The sequence below is a fragment of the Cinclus cinclus genome, chromosome Z (assembly GCF_963662255.1).
Source record: "Cinclus cinclus chromosome Z, bCinCin1.1, whole genome shotgun sequence".
NCBI classification, from domain to species: domain Eukaryota; kingdom Metazoa; phylum Chordata; class Aves; order Passeriformes; family Cinclidae; genus Cinclus; species Cinclus cinclus.
In genome coordinates this window covers 56,123,964-56,145,245 of record NC_085084.1, presented here as the reverse complement: position 1 = coordinate 56,145,245, position 21,282 = coordinate 56,123,964, and the positions used below count along the sequence as shown (strand labels likewise).

The 21,282-nt window shown below is 35.7% G+C and overlaps 1 protein-coding gene across 1 annotated transcript in view; it reads right to left on the bottom strand.

Moving 5' to 3' along the window:
- PTPRD (protein tyrosine phosphatase receptor type D) overlaps positions 1-21,282 on the bottom strand; it is a 225,125-nt gene that overhangs the window by 28,124 nt on the left and 175,719 nt on the right. Inside the window, exons 24-26 of the mRNA XM_062513752.1 lie at positions 19,341-19,516; positions 3,948-4,067; positions 3,244-3,398 (exon numbers count right to left, since the gene is read on the bottom strand). Coding sequence (XP_062369736.1) covers positions 3,244-3,398; positions 3,948-4,067; positions 19,341-19,516 — 451 coding nt within the window. The remainder of the gene's footprint in view (positions 1-3,243; positions 3,399-3,947; positions 4,068-19,340; positions 19,517-21,282) is intronic.

Sequence of the window (21,282 nt, the reverse complement as noted above, 5' to 3'; positions counted from 1 at the left end):
CTAGAAACTAAACTCAGATTACTACTTCAATGAGATATTATTGAAAAGACTGTCTACATTAGGCAAAGGATATAAGGTATGGTTCTGTATTATACTGTTTGGCTCTAGTTAGAAAAGTCTTAAGTACTTTTTAAATCTGGATGATGAAATGGGAGAATTTGATGAAAAGGGATTTAGGTAGTCCTGAACACAAAATGGGAGACAATGACAGACAAGATACAGAAAAAGGACAAGAGGAATATTTAAAAGGCTGCAGAGACAGACTAGGGGACAGAAAAGGAACAAATGAAAACCAGGAAGTTTGTCAAGAGCAGAAAAATATCTCAGTAGAAAATAGCAGCTAGTACAGTGCAGTTAAAGGAGATGCTTGGAAAAACTGGAATGACAATTAGAATTATTCTAATTACTGTTAGAATGACAAACTTACTTCAGAAAAAATACTAAGAAAGGTAGGAACATATTTAATTAAATGGTTCAGAAATGTGATATCAACAGTGAAGTAAGTTTGAGAAAACAATGGAATTGAAAGACACCAGTAGAATGTACTTAATGGGGTCCACAGAATAAGGATCGGTCCAGACTTGGAGAGAAAAAAACTGATAAAATGTTAAAATTATTTTTAATAAGCAAATGAAAGACTGGAATGGACAAACTTATAATATGAAGTGAGCAACAGAGAAGAAAAAAAAATGGAAAGCAGATTATAATTAAAAAACAGAATATGTACAGAACTTTATCTGCTCTAAATTCTTTTTTTATTACCTTGAAATGAAATGCTTATGCATGTCCAGTACTTTAATTTCAAACCAAATGAGAAGTATTTTCATGTTGTTGTATGAAAGACATATCCTTTTACCTGAAAGTACCGTGGTGATGCTCAATAGTTGCTTTTCTATTTTTTTAAAACCAACTCAGTAAGAATAGAATCATAGAATAGCCTGAGTTGAAGGGGACCCACAAGGATTATTTTGAAGTCTGACTCCTGGCCCTGCACAAGTCAGCCCCAAGAAAATCGTGTTGAATTCAAAATAATAAGGCAATACAAATCTCTTTTGTATTGTATTGCACAGATCACATTTCTATTGTGAGAAACACTTTACAAACTTCTTGTTAGCCTATCAGCTGGATAGTCAACACATTACATTGAGGAGTTTATTAGCACATTCATAAACTTTGGACTGTCCAGAACATTTGATGCTAAATGCCCAGCCTGTTTTAGTTACAGAGACATACATTTTTAAATTCTTCAGAAACCTGGTCTCATTAATTCTGCTCATAGACAGATTGTTAGGAGTGGAATTTCAAAACCTCGCTAAAATAATAGGATAAGTGAAAGTCTGTTTTTTAGAGGTTAGGTTGTATGAAGTGACTGAAATCCTAGTCTTAAGTAACTATACATGAGGCAAAAAGCTTATGTTTAGCAGATTATGCTTATTGCAGATAAATTATTGATTTATTAATTTATAAATTTATAAATTAACAGGAATTTGGGATAAAAAAGTCCCTCAGGCATAAAATCATACTACCTAACATGACAACCACTTTCAATGAAATCTGCTGGCAAAACTAATGAAAAAGAGAAAATAATGGCCTTGTACTTCATCAGTACCACTGAGTGATAACAAGCAGTGCATTTTATTTCATCTTTTCCAATGACTAGCCATAAGGACTGATTTAATTTGCCTATTTTTGCGTTGTGGTGATTTAGGCTATTATATTAACTTAAGAGATCTTCCAGAGTGGGAAGATTAATTTCTTCTATTAAGTCTGGTTTTGATTTAGAGTATAGCAAGCATCTTCACTGTTCAGTGACTTTGGAGGAATGCTATATATAGATCAAGCTACCGAAACTGTATCTGTGGAAATATAAAATCCTAGACAATAATCATAAGACCCTGCAAATGCAAGTACAAAAGTATTTGTCTCCATTAAAGAAAAACTCAGCAAACTTTATGAATATATTTGTGCTGTTATTTATAATTATTCCACATTTTTAATCCTGGTGTTTCAATAATCATTTGATATCTGTGTTCCATGTTCTCTGATATTTTGTAAACAGTCTGTGCCCTTCAGTTCTGCTTATTTTAAGTTCCTGTGGAATTTACTTTTCTGTCTTGTATGCAGGGGCTTCTTTCCATCACTTTATGCTTAAATTATCAAATTCCATGGCTGGTTATCAGTATGTTAAGAAGTCAGAACTACACATGGTGGTATGCTGTAATTACTATTCCTGAGGTTTTGGATGACAAAGCAAGACTGGTTTTCAAACATGCTAAGCATTTGTAACTTCAGTGATCCATGTGTAGTAACTCTGAGCCTTACTAACTGAAGGCATTCCAAAATTAAGTTCACAAGAAACAGTGATCTTAGGAACTTGCTTTGAAAAGGGCTACACAGAAAGCTATACAATGTACCACAATATAGCCCTGGAATATTGTCATGAGGGAACTCAACTTGGAGTTTATTTCTACCAGAATGGGTACGTATGTTCTGATAATGTACTTATCAACATGATTTTAAGGCTTCCTCAAAGATCTGTTCAGCAAGTTCCAAAGAAGCCATATCTCTTTATTGTCCTTAGCCCCAAAACACAAAGAGCAGTTGACTTTTGTTCTTCCAGTTTTATTAATTCATACCCTATAATGCCTGAAGAGGTTTGCTACTTTGCAAAAATCACAGAGCACTCATTTCCCTGAAGCTGGGTTCAGCTTGTTCCCCAGGTACTTTCTTTGCATTTTCAGCTCCCTGAAGTCCTAAACTGAGGATTTAACCCAGAATACAGATTCAGGTTTTACCTGAATTTACCTACTTTCAATGAAACTTTGAATTTATCTATCTTAATTCTAATGTTTGCTACTTCTTCACACAATATAAGTAATAATTTCAAAAAGTGTTTCATTGCATAAAACACAGTTTCTTCAGCACTTAGTCTCTTAAGCCAATATTATCCTCTTCCTTTTTCACGTCACATTCTGAATGCCACAGATACATTTATATTCTCCCTGCAGACATTATCCCAGGAGATCTTTTGATGTTCTAAAATTAAATTAATTGTGCATAGACCAAATAAAATAATTCTAGTCTAACCAAGTTGGCAGTGCCATACTCAGGTCCTGGATTTGCAGTGCAACCATCTTTTTCTTTGACAGAAGTCTATTTGAAAGAAAATCACACTTTCATCTGCAACAAAACAGAAAGCAGAAACCTTGACATAATATGCTTTGAAGAAACTCCTGGGCTTACCTGCAATGCACAACCATAGGTCCGGCATCAGGTGGGTTGCATGTCTTGACTCGTCGCAGGAAAGCTAAGAATGGTGTTGGGTGTTCTGGGACACCATGGTCAGGCCAGGCAGTGAACTGGAATTGCCTCACTTCCCTTTTCTCACTTGAGCCATTCTATGAAATTTAAAAGTTTTGTGACAAAACTGCTACTTGAGATGATATTGGCACTTTTCAGTGAAACAACTGCAGAAGCACATATACCAGTGAAAATTGTTTAAATATTTGGGGCCAGCAAGAAAAAGAATTCAGGCAATGGAGGAAAAATCCAAATTACAGATTCAAACAATGTAAGATCTTTAACTGTACTGTACACTTGTGCACCATAACTGCCACAGACTTAGTTAGTATTCAAGTTTTTCATGGTGAGAGCTCTGCACTAACTTACAAAACTTCATATCATCAGAAAAATGTACTCTGTAGAAGTCTCAATGTTCAGTGCTGTTAGAAGGAAACAAGGGAGAAAAATGAAAGGAGAGGAAGGAGGAAAGGGAATAAGGAAGTAAGCTGAAAAGGCAGGCAGGTAGGGCATGAAGCAAAAGGAAGAAGGAGGACAAGGTGACAGGAGGGAGGCTAGTGATAGGAAGGAAAGAATGGGAGAGGATACAAAAAATTGCCAGCCTTTCAATTTAAAAATATATAGTAAGTATATATAAGTATATATACCTTGTAAAGTGCAAATGTACGAACACAGTATGTTGCCAATTCAACAGTGTCTGAAAGGGTCACTTGGATTAGTCCATAAGTTTCTGTGCCTCTGCTTGGCCAGTATTGATCACACTTCACCTGCAGTGGAAGATATGTTATCATTTAATACATTTAATACTGAAATTTGTTACATATCTGACTGTATATCACCATAGGTTTTAAAAGTATGTGGAGTTAGAATGGCCAACTTCCAACACAAGAAATTTATTTTATCATCCACAAGAACTGCCATTCTGGTAGTAGATTATATAATGTTTTATTCTATAATGGGCAAGTTCAGTAGGACAGATAATTGAGAAATGCTAATAAGCACAGATACACTGAAGAAAAAAACAATTTATAGAAGCTCAAAGTATGACCTATATCTTCACTTTTCATAGTCCATAATTTAATAACAGTACTAATCCCTTCAACTCAGATGGAACTTTTTCAGTATTTGCCATATTTTACATTAGTCCCCAAGCTTATAAACTACTGCTTTCATATTAATATTTATTATGTATAGAAATAGTTCAGTACAAATAAGTATTTTTCAGAAATAATTTCAGCGCACTGATAAATGAAAGGGCATCAGCAACTATTAAGTGGATTGTGAGAAAAAAAATTCCTTTTGAGATCAGTGCTCATCAGAGAGGAAGCATGTAATGAAATTGGATCCACAGGCATTTAAAAACATGGTTTGGTGGTGAGTTCATCTATCAAATCTTAAAAAACATGAAGCATTTCATTCTTAATGAATCTTGATTTCAAAATGCCACAACTTAGAATAATAAAAAATGTAGTAATTCTGTGTAAGATAACACGTAAGAGAACTATATTGTTATCAACATGGCTAAGGCAATGAAAATCATTAAGAAAATAGATATGCTGAAGCCCTAAACCCACCAGAAAATGTAGTACAAAGCAGTATGGGGTCAGGTAATTTAAAACATTTTACTTTCAGTGGCTGACGGGTGAAATAGAGAGTCAATCCCTATTCTATTTATAACAATACATTCTAACCAATTAGCCCTTCCTACAGTTCAGAAAAGTTTAAAAGGAGTCCAGTAATAACATATTTGTTTTTTTAAACAAATGCCTTCATTAATCACTCCAAGCCAGATTCTTACCAAATTCAATGAGAATACACTAAATGTAAAAAATAACAAAAGCAGTATATTGCACAATATCTCCAATTAGAAAAAGTGAATTTTCCTGCTACATGACAAGAAAAACTAATTATTTCCCCAAAATGGGAAATTAAAATATGTGTCTTTGAAACCTGTGTGCTCTCCAGGTCCTTCATTCTGCACAAAACTTATTGAAAAAAGACTTGATATGCTTTCCAACTCTCCAGACCCAAATAGCTTTTGTTCACAGATCATTTTATTTTGAGGCTCAGAGGTCACAGATCACATTAATGGTTCTCAAATCACAGTCTGAGAACAAGTCTTCTAGACAGAGATGAAAAAAATTCTAGCACTGAAGCAGATTATAAGAATTCATTAGTGGCAAAGTAAAGGAAAACATTTTTTTACCGGAAATGATAGTTTAATTTAGAGATATGGAATGGCAATAAAGTAACTAAGATGTTATTGATACCACACTATTAAAAATTGGAGTGAAGAAATTGATTGAGAGTGAATAAATGTTCTTATTGAGCACTTAAATAATTACTTCGTTGTGTCAATTTACTGAGGAAGTAAGTTTCGCAAATATTTCACAAATATCTGCTATATATTTGCAAGATTCCTAGTACTGACCCCCTTGGTCATCGTAAACCAAACTGAAAAGCATGTTTTCAAATGAAATGTGCAAATATAAGTAAATCTAATTTCAGTTTATTATTAATATAGAAGCAGTGCAACTTGTCCATATTGGTTACCTGTATTTTAAACAAACAAGTTGTGGTTTATTATTTATTAATTCCCATGGAATGAGACATTTTTCATGGAAATTGTTGATACATAACAACTGCAATTTTAATCTTAGCAACTACAGATTTAGTATAAACCTCTGACTAAACTTGTGGGGTTTTTTTAAAATTAATAAAAATTAATATTTAATTAAAGTAAGAGAGAAGAGTATAGCTGTGCCTTTGCATGCCTAAATATGTTACTCTCTTCTTCACTCTGTAGATGTCACACATAAATTGTATGCTCAGAGAAGCAGTACAAGCTTCCAGAAAGCATTCCTGAAAAATTAACCAGCTTCCATTTGCTAACAACAAAATTTGACAAGTTTTAAAATGACAGAAAATGTTTTATATTTTCATTCTGTAGCGTAATCTAATGTTAAGAATATACTTGGACTTAGAAAGCTATAGACAACTGCTCCTTTTCAGTTAGGCTGGGAAAAAATAAATGTTCATGCTCTTTTAGGTGCAGATTTTTTTTTGTTTGTTTGTTTTAATGTAGTAGTTTATCCAACACAAACTTCAATTATGGTAGAGTTTTTCAAAAATACTTTCTGTGAGAGCTACATGATGCAGAGGACTGCTGCTGGTAGCAGACACTAAATGTTCAATAAGAAACTCAATTTGTAGTCTAGTATATATATTATTTGGAAGTGGAAACTGATGAAAATAAGTATCAATTCCTTTAGAAAAAAAAGCCCCTGATTTCAGGTTGATGTGGATTTGACCTTCTGGAAGAGCACATGAAGCGTAGGTTGATTGAACTTCATCTTTTGTCCTTTTTGCCTATTGATTTTTCTCAGAACAAGAGGTCTTCTTCAGAGATGTGTCCTTATGTGCCTCCTACCCTCTTTCACTCTGTGATCATAAACCTTATATTCCCAACACTCCTAACAATTTACAGTCCAATTTATCTTTGTGAGAGATCAAACAATGTTTTCTATTGGACTTCACTGGCAGCAGAGGACCAGATAATACAAATTAATTGGTAAGACACTACTTTCTGAGACAGAGTTCTTTCCAAATGTTTTAGTCTATACTAAGATCCCAGTCTTCAGGTCTTGAAGTGGGAGAGGTTACATATTCTATGTTCTTTTCAGAAAAAAATCTCAATTCTGTTGAATCATCCAAAATTTAACACTAAATGTCAACAAGTTGATTTTGATTTTTTTTTTTTTTGCAAAATATGTTTTTGCTTTAGCTTTTTGATCTGTCTTTAATTTCTTTTCAGTAAGAGTAATTTCTTCCTTGTTTGTCTAACTAATTTGGAAAAAAATATTATATGGCATACATAAATGATGATAATACTAGCCTGCCCCAGAAATACAGTATTTTTATTGTCACAGTTATTTTCTAATATACCTTTGATGAGCCCTCACCTCACAGTCATTACCTTTCTCTTATCCATGTAGCTTTGAGTTTCAAGGGTTGATCTTTTCCCTAGTAGAATTTATTCACCTGCACCCAATGGGAGTTTTTCTCATTGTTAGTGCCACTAACTGAATTTGTATGGGAAATGAAAACAGACAGTACAAGGGAAATGGTAAAGGGGACCTGATATCTTAAGCGTTATCAAGCTGAAACTGTGGGAGAGACAGACAGAAGGTAACTGATCACTGGGCAAGAAACATATTGTGAAACTTTTACCAGGTGATGCGATGTGTAATCAGTGGGAAATTGTTACCAAAATATTACCCTATATAAGAGCCCTATGGGTAAAACCCTACAAAAATCCCTGTATCCTCAATAAATTTGGCTTCTGGTCAGAACTTGGTCATCCCTTTCTCTCCATCGCCGATACACATGAGAACAGTTTCCACCAGTAATTATCTAAGGCTCTCTTGCCTGCCACTAAAGATGGCAAGATGAATGAAGCAGACACGAGTGTGAAGTAACTCACTGGTGATTTAGAAGAGTGTTTTTTTTTAAAGAGGAGAGAAATTACAAATACTGAAAAGCATACCTTTTATTACTACTTTCACTATCACAAAATCACAGAATCATTAGTTTGGAAGAGACCTTCAAGACCATCTAGTCCAACCCATGCCCTCACACTTCAAATAAACCATGGCACTGAGTGCCAGGTCCAATCATTTTTTAAACACATCCAGGGATGATGACTCCACCACCTCCCTAGGCAGAAAATTCCAGTACTTTATCACTCTTCCCATAGACAACTTTTTCCTAATATCCAAACTATATTTCCCTTGGCAAGCTGAAGACTGTGTCTTCTCATTCTGAGAATGATAATTTGCTGCCTGATGAAAGAGACTGACCCCACCTGACTACAGCCACTTTTCAGGGAGCTGTAGAGAGTGATAAGGTCACTCCTGAGTCTCCTTTTGTCCAGGTTGAACAATCCCAGCTCCCTCAGCTGTTCCTCACAGGGTTTGCGTTCCAAACCCCTCACCAGCCTTGTTGCCTCTCTGGATGTGCTCAAGCATCTCAACATCCTTCCTAAACTGAGGGCCCAGAACTGGTCACAGAACTCAACATGTGGCCTCACAGGAAGAATGACCTCCCTGTACTTGGCACTTGGACTTATTAAACTTCATCCTGTTGGGCTCTGCTCGTCCATCTAACAGTTCCAAGTCTTTCTGCAGAGCCCTCCTACCTTCCAGCAGATTAACACACACTCCCAGCTTAGTGTCATCTGAAAATTTACTAATGAAAGACTTTTTGCCCTCATCCATGTCATAAATAAAATACTGAACAGGACTAGCCCCAGCACAGACCCCTGACAGACACCACTGGTGACTGATCCCCAGTGGATGCAGCACCATTCACCACTCTCTGGGCCCGGCCATCCAGACAGTTCTTAACCCAGCACAGAGTGCTCCTGTCCAAGCCATGAGCTTCCAGCTTTTCCAGGAGTTTGCTGTGGGAGACAGTGTCAAAGGTCTTGCTGAAGTCCAGGTACACGATATCCACAGCCTTTCCCTGCATCCCCCAGGTGGGTCATCTGGTCATAAAAGGAGACCAAGTTGGTCAAACATGACCTACCTCTCCTAAAGCTGTGCTGGCGGGGTCTGACACCCCGGCCATCCTGTAACTCCTGTGTGCTGACACCCAGTAGAAACTGTTCCATTACCTTACCAGGTACTGAGGCCAGGCTAACTGGCCTATGGTTACCAGGATCCTCCTTCCCACCCTTGTTGTGAATGGATGTCACATTGGCCAGTTTCCAGTCACCTGGAACCTCCCCAGTGAGCCAGGACTCTTGGTAAATGATGGAGATGTGGCTTTGCAAACTCATCTGCAGCTCCCTCATCACCCTGGGATGGATCCCATCTGAGCCCATAGATTTATGAATATCCAAGTAGCTCAGTTAGAGAACTGACTGCCTCCTTCTGGGTAACAGGGGGACCATTCTGCTCCCTGACACCATCTACCAGTGATCTATGATGATAAGTTGCAGACTGCCAAAACCACCACATACAAGATCAAAGCAGCTCTCAAATTACTAAATGTATTAAGAAATAATTTTAAATACCATAGTAGTAGATGTGTCTAAAATATGTAACTAATGATAGGCACATTCTCTTAACTTTCCTCTCAAAAATACATATATTTTCTTTCTCTACATTTCTTCTACTCAAACCATGCAAATCCTTGCTCGTCATGGAAATACAAGTATTCACTGAAAGCAAAGCTGTAAAAAATGCAAATGCATCCTTTTCCATTAAAAATGAGAAGCTTGAGACATTTTCAGACTTGAAAAGTTTCAACTACAGAGTTCCTAATATTCGTAGATATTCACACTTCAACAAGTCATAGACACTAGAGAACATGCTGCTATGCATCAACAGAGCTGAAGGAAGTGTATTTCCATATGAACATATGAATACAAAGATTCCTGACATTCAAGGGTAGAGAAATCATTTTCCAGTACAAAGTTCCATCATTCAAGCTGAAAAGCTCCTTCAGGTGATTCTTAACACATGAACCAGCTGTTACAAACCATCAAAGATTATAAGGACAGAACGAAAAAAGATCAGGAAAGAAACAGAAAATGAGCATCAAGTAGATATATATAGCATATTATTTGCTGTAAGAGATGTGTATGAACTATGCTGCATCTAGAATACAGAATATCAGTAGTACATAATTTCTTGCTCTGGTTTTCTTACTAAAAAAACTTTTTTCAATAATGGAAGAATAAATGTTGTTGAATGGTAATAATAATTATGCATTAAGAGACGTAGTGCCAATTGCTGGTGGTGGAACCTGTCTCAAACCCTATCAGGATAGTTTACTGCCTCAGAGATTTCAGATAATGCTCTGTCTCCAAACAGATATTACTCCAAAGCCATTTTCTTTTTCCAACAATGTCTTGTCACCTAAAGATTTGGCTGATTTGACTCTAAAGCTTAAAGACACTGACAATATTTGAGATTATAAAGCAAAGACAAAAAAAATAAAAATCAGAGTAGAGGCATATGTTTTTCTATTTTATTTGAACAAGATATGCTCTAGTGACACTCACTGACTTCAGTCTAGGTCTAAATGAAAGATTAAAATATAAATTCATAGTCATAAATAAGTTTTAGATTTTGCTCCTAACTACAGTAGCTACAAAAAAAAAAATCCAATAAGAATCTGGAGGCAACACAAACCATATGCTAATCAATTAATAACAAACTTTATTCCTCTACTAAGGCTTTAAAATACACCCTCATTACACCCCTACTTTCTGAATTTTCTGAGATATGATTAGTAGGTTAACAGTTAACACTGAAAGATAATTGATTAATTAAAGAGATTATCCTCAAAATTTTTTTCCATTCTGATCCTTATGAAAGACTGTGGTATGGTTATTAAAACAAAAGGAAATGGATATTGAAAGGAACATTAGGCATGTTTAAAAGTGTTGTCTATCTCAATTTTCATCTTCATCTATGCAAGCAAAGAACAGATCAAAACTTTATTGCTGAAATAAATGTGAGATGGACTTTTTCAGCTCTTTCTAACAGCAGGGAAGGCATGGTTTTAATGATTTCATTTTGAAGGATGAGTCTGTCAAACAGTTAAGTTCAGCAAGATTTTCCATAAAGGTCTTGAAAAGGTTTAAATGAATGGACTGACTGGAAAAGTGAATGTGCTGACTACTTTTTGTTTCATCCTCTTGTACTCAAGACTGATCACTCTGTGCAGCCTGAGTAATCCTTTCAGTGAATAAGATATTAAACTATGAAGAACATATTGAACATTTCAGCCTGCTATTCAAGTGCTGTAATGAAGATCTACTATTTTCCATAAAAGAGAACTACCTCTTTAAACTGATACGAATATTATGTAAAATATCAGTGAAACAAAAGGATCAAAGGAAAGAAAAATCAGATAAAAAATATCTATTGTTATTATGTCTATGGTTCACTTGAAACAGAACTAATACATGAAAAGGTACATTGGAAAGTATTTTGTGGACCTAGAGGTCTCAGTCTGGATTTTGAATGGAACTTCAAGTCAAGGTGAGCTTTCTATAGCTAGTTTAATACACAGATTAAATTTATCTCAGAAATGTATTTCATGCAGTTCCCCTGTAAATTCCCCTAGCCAAAGCACTGACGACCAACCTCAGTACCCAGCTGTTGCCATTAATTTTCTTAGGACATAGGACAAGCTCTGTAAATGATACAAAATGTGAATCGTAGTATTCTTTTTCAGAGACATCTGTTGTAAGAACTTAAATTTTCCTGATTTTTTGCTTGTCATAAAGGACAACTGGCCTTGAGTTTCTCACCATAATCTGTTAAATAAGGAAAAGTAGGTTTACTTCTTGATAAACAATACTAAATCCATTGTCTGACACTTTCAAGCCTCAAACTGCTTGACCAAACACCGTGCTCTGAAGTAATACACTACAATGCTAAATCAAACATGAGGGCCAGAGAAGGCCACAAAACTGGTGAAGGGCCTCAAATGTGTAAGCCTGTGCTGCTCAATCTGGAGAAAAGAAGGTGCTCTAGAACCATTGAATCTTACTGTGCTCTGCCTGAAAGGAGGTTGTGGTGAGCTGGGGGGTCGATCTCCTTTTCCGGGCAACCAGCAAGAGGACAAGAGGAAAAGGCCTCAAGCTGCTCCAGGGGAGGTTCAGGTTGCATATCAGGAAAAATTTCTTCACTGAAAGAGTGAGTTAGCACCATTGGAACAGGCTTCCCAGGGAAATGCAGGAGTCACCATCCCTGGAAGTGTTAAAAAAACTAGTGGACATGGAACTTTGTAATATGGTTTAATGGGCATGATGGTATTTGGTAAAATTGGATTTCATGAGCTTTAAGTTTTTTTTCCAACTTTAATGGTTCTAAGATTCTACATTCACTCAATTTTGAAAACAAATAAGCAGAATTTTTAATCTTCTAACTAAAAATGCCAAGGGGCATTTTCTACGTGTGGCATAGTTCCTATGAATTAAGAGAATGTATTATGTTTGCATTAAGAGAAGAATTATAGGAGGTAGTAAATATATGTCTTACCTCAAGCACAAAGCAAAGGAAATAAGAAAATGAAGTCGAATTACAGAGTTAGAATATGGTTTTTACTAAACCACTTGCTATCCACTTGCTTCAGGGAAATGTTATTTTTATAGAAAACCATCAGTTTACCCTAACAGCTAAAGGAACCCACAGAGCATGATAACACAAAGTACTAGATGGTTGCCTTGAAAAATACTTTTGGCAATACCAGGTATTGCCAGCTCAAGACTATTTCAGGTAAGACTCTGGTGCAAACAGTTCTTGGAAGTTTACAATCGAAGAGACTGCATACAATATCTGACAAAGCTTGCTTGATTCATGCTACATTTTGGAAGTTCTTTAATATTTCAATATAAATCATGTTTGCTGCCAAGTTTATTTCTGCTTCCTTAAAGCCCCAGAGGCAGGGAAAATGGTTGATTGCTATGAAAATTTTTTAACAGCCTTTCACATGCTGAAAGACTACTACGATTTCCTTCACTCTTTTATATGCAAAACAAATCAAAATCTTGCTATTTCTCCAGAATCTGCTCATCACTCTTCTCTTCTAGATTCTCTGTAATTTACCAACATCTTTGCACAAGGGACATTAATTCTGGATGTTCTCAACTTCAAATGTGTATAAGCTGAAATAACCAGATTTTGAGTCTATGTAGTGTGTAAAAGAAATTCCTTCACAGAAAATTAACCCTACTTATAGTATGGTATTTCCACAGCTATTTTGTGGGATGATATTAATAGTCAGTTTTAGCTGAGGCACCTTGGCACAGCTCTTCCACCTGAAATGTGCCTAGCAAAACAAACTCTAAGTTTTATTGCATTAGATTCTTGCATGCATTAAGAACCTATGACTGACTGCATTTCAGTGAGAGCTGACCATGTTCCTGCCCTTGTACCTCTCAGAATCCTTCCATAGTAAACAGTTATGGTGGAGTTTTACAATTCGGACATTACAACTGGTGACTCTACCTCTTAAGATGGTGTAGGAATTCTTGGACTGTGGCTGCAGCATTCTGTTACAGTGAAAAAAAAAATTGGTACAAACCTACACATTTTTATTTTTATTTTTGTAAATCTGGTGAACACATGGTGTACTTGATTTTGTTTTTCTTTTTTTTCCTACCCAGTTCTCTCATTCATTCATTCTTCATCTGACTCATATCTTGGCTTGCAGTGAGCACTAAAGAAGTGAAATAAAATTTTGATAGTATATTCTTGGTACAGAAGGTATTGGTTTTCCATTAAAACTATGGAATGAACAGTGACAAAACTGCACATTTAATTCTTTAGTAAAATAATACAAATTAGTATGAAAAAATGCCATCTGCAATGTGTTTTATGTACTAATATCTGCTGATGTATATGCTAACTTACCACTTAGCAGCTAAAGAATGATGTTTTCTGTTGCTACAAAGCATAGCTAAAATTTATTTTTATATTTTCCTAAATAAATATGTTTCACAACTTTAAAAAAACCCTACATTTTCATGCACCTGTGCTACCCAATACAAAATAACAATATAAGTTTTCTGCAAAAATCAATTACATTCTACCTAAATACAGCAGAATGCAGGTGCACTTGGGACCATATTGACAATATTCTTAAATTAATTTTTAAGTGCACTATTGCTGACTTCTCTACTCCTTTAGTGAAGATGTCTAATTGTCACTTATTTTTGATGCAGTATTTTGACAGGTATTACCTCCAGTATTACCCAAAACATACTTAGGAGGAAACATCTGAAATTTGCTGCAGAAGCCTGCACATCAAATGGAAGACTAACTCCATCACAATTGCATGTAAAATTCTGCTGCATCTATTTCATACAGAAAATAAAACTGTATTATTTTCTGTGCTTGTTAGTTACTGTGGTGCATGTACTCTTGCCTTATCTTAAGTATGAAATCAGATCAGTGCCTACTCTGCCATCAACAAATGAGGATTCAAGAAAAATCTTAGCAACATGCACATTTTGAATAGAAAAATGTAGTGTTCTTCCCAGACCTGCTTTTATTCTTTCCTTACCTACAGCAAGACTTAGAAATCTTTGGTCACCAGTCTGTTTCAAAGCTGTTTTTACTAAGGAGTCCCAGTGCACATTTTTCCCAATTACATTTTCCACTCTGTTTTCAACTTGCTGTGGGTCTTGTACTAGTTGAATTTGAATAAACCTTCCCTGACTTAATTTATTATATCCTCCTTAAAATATCCAACCAAACCCACTAAGGAAAACAAACCATAAATAATTATTTTACTTACTTGATATTTCTACTGTCACCCATTTTCCTTACACATGAAATAGTCTCTAAATCTATAAAAAATTAGTTGAAATACTCAGACAGAAGTGTTCTGATGTTTGATGCTTGAAAGAACAGGAGCTCCTATTTAGCATTTCAGCAATACCAGGAAAAGTCCATTTACCTTTTATCATGACAATGCCATCTCTCCTGACACCCTCAGGTGTCAGTGACAAATTGAGAGAAGATAAGATCAGGGATTTTCAACTATCTTTTGATGCTCTAATGGAACAAATACAGGACCCATGCAAATAGTCCCATGTGTATCAATAATGGTGAACATCTGAGACTTTTCTACTGGGCTTTTTTTTCATACGTGACTTTTCTACTGGGCTTTTTTCAATCTCCACCTTCCCAAAGAAGACTCAGGATTCAGATGTTAAACCATGAAAAACCAAGATGATTATTCTATGCTTATGGTTTTTTAGATGATTTTTGTTTATAATACTGATGATGGTATCCACTTTATGACAGTCCAATAGCTGTTTGGGACAAGCTAACAGAATGCCACAAATGTAATTTCCTCATGCATTCACTAGTCATTAGCAAATTTGACTGAAACTGATAGTATCACTATGAAAACTAAAGCCTTCCTTATCAGTAAAGAAGTTCAGAATCTGGATCAATATCAATTTGATATTGACATTATACTATCATTTAACTGCTAATATTTGAATACTTGATAGTGTTATTATATTTTCATTTAGCTGTGATCTGACTGGGATTTTTTGTCAAAAGATTTTAAATCTAGGCAATGGAGTCTCAATACAGAAAATATTGTTATGAGGTTAAGGAGGGAAGTAAGTATTTTTTATCAGTTCCAAGATAACACATTCAAAGTCCAGAATTACAAAGCAAAGAAAGGATTGTGTTCTCTTGCAAGTGGACAATCTACAACAGTATAGTACCATAAAAAAGGAGGCAGGACTAGATGTTTCCTATTGAAGGAAACATTATGTTTTGCTGTGAAGAGATATTTTTCATCTATCATTTATAAAGTTCATTACAGCACGAGTACTCAGAACATCCAATTAGTTGAGAGGAGAAAAAAAGAAAACAACAACCCAAAACCCAACAACAACAGCAACAACAACAACAAAATCTAATCTGTACTGCTTGGGGTAGTGCAAAAGACAGAGAAGTAGGAAAGAAAGGTATCACACATTAAAGCTTTAAGTGTTTTACATATTTCCTTGGTATAACACACAACTGCTTTTTTTTCCTTTAATCTCGAATTTACAGCCCTCAATATTGTTCTTTTATTTCACTAAGACTAAACTTGTATCTGTGACAAAAATGCTACTAACACTGGTCCATGCAGTTCCAGTGTGTATAATCCTTTTTGATACAAATTATTTTCATGGTAGCTGAATGATGACACTGACTTTGTCTCTGCAGTCTGGTTTAGGTCAAGGGAAATTCAGGTGATGACATTTAATATAAAACCAACTAAGTGTGAAAGGTTATAAGTGAAAGAGCTTCTTTTCCTGCAGCTTCCTTATAGGCAAACAAATGAATAATGAATTCACTGAAACATCTTCATTTGATCTGCTCAGCTGTGAAATATGAACATTCTCAAATCTGAAGTCACTCAGACATCTAACACATGCTAATGAACCAACTTTATTTCTGCGGATGCAATTAAAATCCTCGTCTTTATCTATGAAGTCCAGGTTAAAAAGGCTGATACCAGGCTGCAGGACTACACAATGAAAAAATGCTAGCTAAACAGAAACGACGACATGGAGATGGAAAACAGAAAGTCCCAGGGAGAAACAATCTTGCCTTGCAGCAGGAATAATGATCAGGCTGCCAAGACACAAAAGCAATCAAAACAAAATCAAAGGAGAAAGAGAAACAAAATTAGCAAAGCTCTTCATCCCTAATGATATGTAACAGTGCTTATATTTCATGTTTGAAATCTCACTTGTTTTTCTGCTACAAGAATATGCTATATAAAAGTCATAGCATGAGAAAAAACAGCAATGTAAGGTCATAACTGGGATTTTTTTCAACACAGGGATTCCCACTGCTGTCTCACCATCAATACCATCAATTACATTACATGCAGCTACTGGATTAGAAGAGGTAACTGGTATGCCGTATTCACAGAGCTGCAGACTGAGATTGGGAACTGAGTTATTTACTGAGTAGTTGGTATGTAATGTTCTGCAATGAATGCATCAGATTCAGCCTATGAACACAGAAGGCGCTAAATTATGCACAAAAAGTACACAAATATAAGCATTGAATGCATGAGCAATCCATTGACTAGAATGTCTAGTTTCTCATTTCACTTAGGGAATTACTGTTTCTGAATGCTAATCACTTCTGGAGGTGATTACTATTCTGATCAGTGTTTTTTTAGGGTGCAGCCAACAAAGGCTAGAGTTAGCATAAAACTCTGCTAGGCAATTATTGGAGAGAATGAAAAGAATTTCATTTAGCTACATCAAAACATCCTTCTTGACAGTGGCTGTCTGTGGCCTGCAGTATTAAGATAAAATTCCAAGTACTTAAGTATACCTTTTGCAATGGGCTGCTTATTAGGAACCATTTTTTTCTTTGGTCTGGTGTCATTTAACAGCAACTTTAAAGAATTAATTAGTGAAGAAATGGCCAAAATTTCATCTTCTCAATTCCAAACAGGCAGTGCCTGCCAAGGTCTGTAGACCCAAGATAAAAAGAAAAATTCTGCTAAAATTACCCTTTGCTATGTAGTAATTACCATCAGGTATGTAAAAGCAGTGTTGTTGATGTGGGTTGAAGTTACATGTGGGAAGTGATTCTATAACTAGAATGCTATACATTGCTTGAACTGCAAAAGGCCTACTCTACTTATAGAAATGATGGAAAGGGTAAAAGAATATATATTTATATATATTTTGGTAAACCTCCAGAAAGGAATGACTGCTGCCAAGAGGTTCAAGTTATGTAATCATTGTAATTATAGGTACCCAAGTATATGAAAAAGACATCAATGGCAACACAGTACAGCATTAGGCTTTATAGTGCACTCCACCCTGTTGCAGGCTGACACATGCTGAAATATTTTCATTTTGAAATGGAGCTCAAACATGAACCACCGAAATATCTGAACTATTATCTGTTACTGAACTATTATCCAGTTACTTCTGTAAGATATTTTTACTGATTTAAAACCCTTCTGGATGAAAAATCTGTCCTCCCTCCTAATGTCTTTCTATTTTACTGAACGCTTCTTGATCCTTCATATTTATGGCATTTTTTAACTCATTATACAGAGCATTTGATACCTCAGCTTTTTCCACCTGCAGTCCTGCATCCTGCTTCCCGCTTGCAGCTTCCTGCTCCTTCACGCCAGCTCTAGGACAGAGTACCTCAGAATGTTTGTGGCAGTGTTTTTTTCTTTGACACTCCTGTCTGTTGTTCATCTCCTGGATTTGAAAACCCTTCTACAGTTGTTGTGGCAGGGTCCCAAGGGATCTGATTACCACTGATGTTAGAATGACCACTTCTTTCTCTCCCTTTCTGATATCTACATTTGGTTGAAGTTTCTGGCTTATGATATAGGACACATAAATGTGTTTGAAAAAAAGCTCAGCAATGAACCCAGCTGTGCAGCACTCTCCCTAGCCAATGTGAGCTCCCAGCAATGGTAACAGCATCATGAGCATGAACAACCCATGAGAACTGCATCTTGACACAAAATACAGTTACTGTAGAAAAAGTTGAATGGAGGAACCACCACTCAGGGCTAAATACTTGTTTGTCTTCCTGACTGGCTGGTGCTGATGATTTTTCTCATCTCTCTTTCTCCCCCTCTTTATCTTGTTTTTCTCCATTTTCTTTTTCCTTTTACTCCCTCCTCTCCAATAACATCCACTCTTAGAACTGATAAATGCCACCAAACACGGACCCACTTCATGCAACACACCATGGTCTGTTACTACACTTGCTATCACTATCTTATAAAAAACCCGAATTACTGTTTTTATTTCCCTTTACATACAGTGCACATTTTATTATAACTCTTCTAATAATAGAATCTACAGTTCTGTTATTTGAATAGTATCATGTTATTATCGGACCCATAATCCTTATGTTTTAGTGTTTTAGTTTCCTAATTTTACTTTGCTCTGCAAAATTGAATTTGAAATACCACAGATAATTTTTTTGTATTCAGTTATTACATGCGCTTGTTCTAATTTTCCAGCTACCAGAATGCACTAAAAAAAAAAAAAAGTTTCTCAAGCAAATCCAAATCTTCATTGATGTCAAATAATGCTGAATCTACACCATTTAAATTGATAACTGAATACTGTTCACATACATTAACTTCTTCATAACAGGATGATACATTCATATTCTTATTACTAGAGACAAGTAACTCTTTTGGTCACCTCATAAGATTTCTAACATGATTAAAAAAGCAAACAACCCCCCAAGATCATTGCGATCAAAAATTAAAATTATTTCAAAGCATAAAAAAATACTAAAAAAATATAATGGCTTGGAAGGTTCATAGTGAAAGCAAGATTTCCTATATATGGTGCAAACACTTTTAACTTCTGGTAACATTAAAAATAAAATCTGTTTTTGCACATATAAAGAGAGCAGGTAAACATATGTGAAGGAAACAAAAAACTGACATTAGTGGTAATTCAGGTACAATATTATTAACCTTGCATAAGCTTTCCTTACCCTGGACCTCTCCTCTAGTTTTGTCATCATGACGACAGTTGCACCTCGTTGTTCCCACATCATTCTCCAGAAGTCACCAAAGGTTTCTGGCAATGCCCCCTGTGTTGCTATGTAAGCATTCTGCTTCCTGTATCCATCTATGTAGTTGGCATTGATATAGTCGCTGCCTGGTATGCCTGCAAAGACAGAAGAATGAAAATACAGTGCAGAATTTCTGTATTGTCCTGTATTGTACAAGGGCTGAAAAATCCTGTGACACAGCTGATTTGATGAACCTTGGCTTACTGCATGCCAGTTAGTGCACAGGTACTTACAAGTGAGTGTATGCTGTTTGTGGAATCATGGTGATCTCTATGGGAATAACTATTCTTTTGAAACAAGAGACTTCATTTGATAAGAAGTATAAAACAAGCCAGAAAATCTGTAGCAGGTGGAGACACCTGAGGATCAACACAGCAGCATGTAAAAGTTGGTCTGATGCTGCCTGCAAACACCCAAATTATGGCAGTCTCTACCTGGGACAGACAGGGAGGATTCTCAGTCAGACACCCTGGCTAGGCTCCTCAAACTTTCTTGTTGAGATCATTGCATTTCCTTTAAATACAGAAGGGAAAACATATTTTCAAGACTATTAATATCACTGCTATATTAATTTCCCCCATTAAATGAGAAGACAATTATCAGTTTTATTGTAACAAAAAACATTATATAAGTCAGATTTAAGAAACAGTGAAATTTTCTATATGGCATATGCATTAAATAAAGACATTTGCAAGACTGGAAGCAGGCTAGTTCCTAACTGCAGTCTATTTAACTCAGGGTATGCAATAGGATGCCTGGACTGAGAGTTGGAACATGTTGCCTACTCAGGCCAAAGAGGTGAAAAGGTGTATAACCAATATAGCAAAGGTCACACTACTAGTCTGCACTAATAAGGCAGCCAGGCTCATGGAAACGGATAAAAATAGAGTTAAAAATCTCTGACCACTGCTGAATTCATCAGGGGAGTGCCCAGTTTTAACTCAGACTATGTGCATGTTGAAAGATAAAGCACTTAGGGGAACACATTTTATGACACTGCTGTTTTTTGAGCCGATGACTAAAGAACTAAGATACTTATGTAAGATCTCAGTGCTGGCTGAATGGAAAAGCAGAGTTAACCAGCTGAATATAGATATCTGCACCTTAGGAAATTTTGTTGAACTAATTGATAGAAGTTAATTCTTTGAGTAGAAATGAATGATTTATATTTATGCAGCCAATCTGCCATGCACAAGTCTACAACCCCAAGAAGTGGTGCAGGTTCAACAAACTCTTTCAAAAGAGAGTCAAGGTGGTGATTCCAGCTCCAGATTTTTTTCTACAGCTATGACTGTTTTGCCTCCACAAAGGAACAAAACTGAGTTTCTTTGGCTATGAAATAGAATAAATTGTAAATAAAAATTTCCCAAGATTTTTATTCAGAAACCAAATCTTCAGATCTATTCTGATCCATTATCTCCTGCTGGTGATCCCAAATCAGAAATTACTGGAGCTGCACACCCTTATCTTTCCTGACTATAAGTGGCTCACATCTGAAAATGTCTTCCAAAATATTTTGAATTAGAATGGAAATTAGGGGTACCTCTTTAAAACTAACTGTTCCTTTTTAGCTACAATTTTAGTAGTTTCAATGCTTGTTCAGGATAAGCCTGAATATTTCATTCCACTACTTACTTAGCAGTGAATGAACTCACAGACTAAATCCCACAGTAAGTAAGGTCCAATATAATCTAGAAAGTGTTCAGATTATGGGTTACAGCAACTGCAGTCTAGCAAAAAATCTTGCCTTCATGCCAGATAAAGTTCCATACAAGTTCTTATTTTATATGTTCAAATAATATTTAAACTAAAATTTCAATTATTTTTTACTTTCTGTACACAATTAGAAGAAATACCTGAC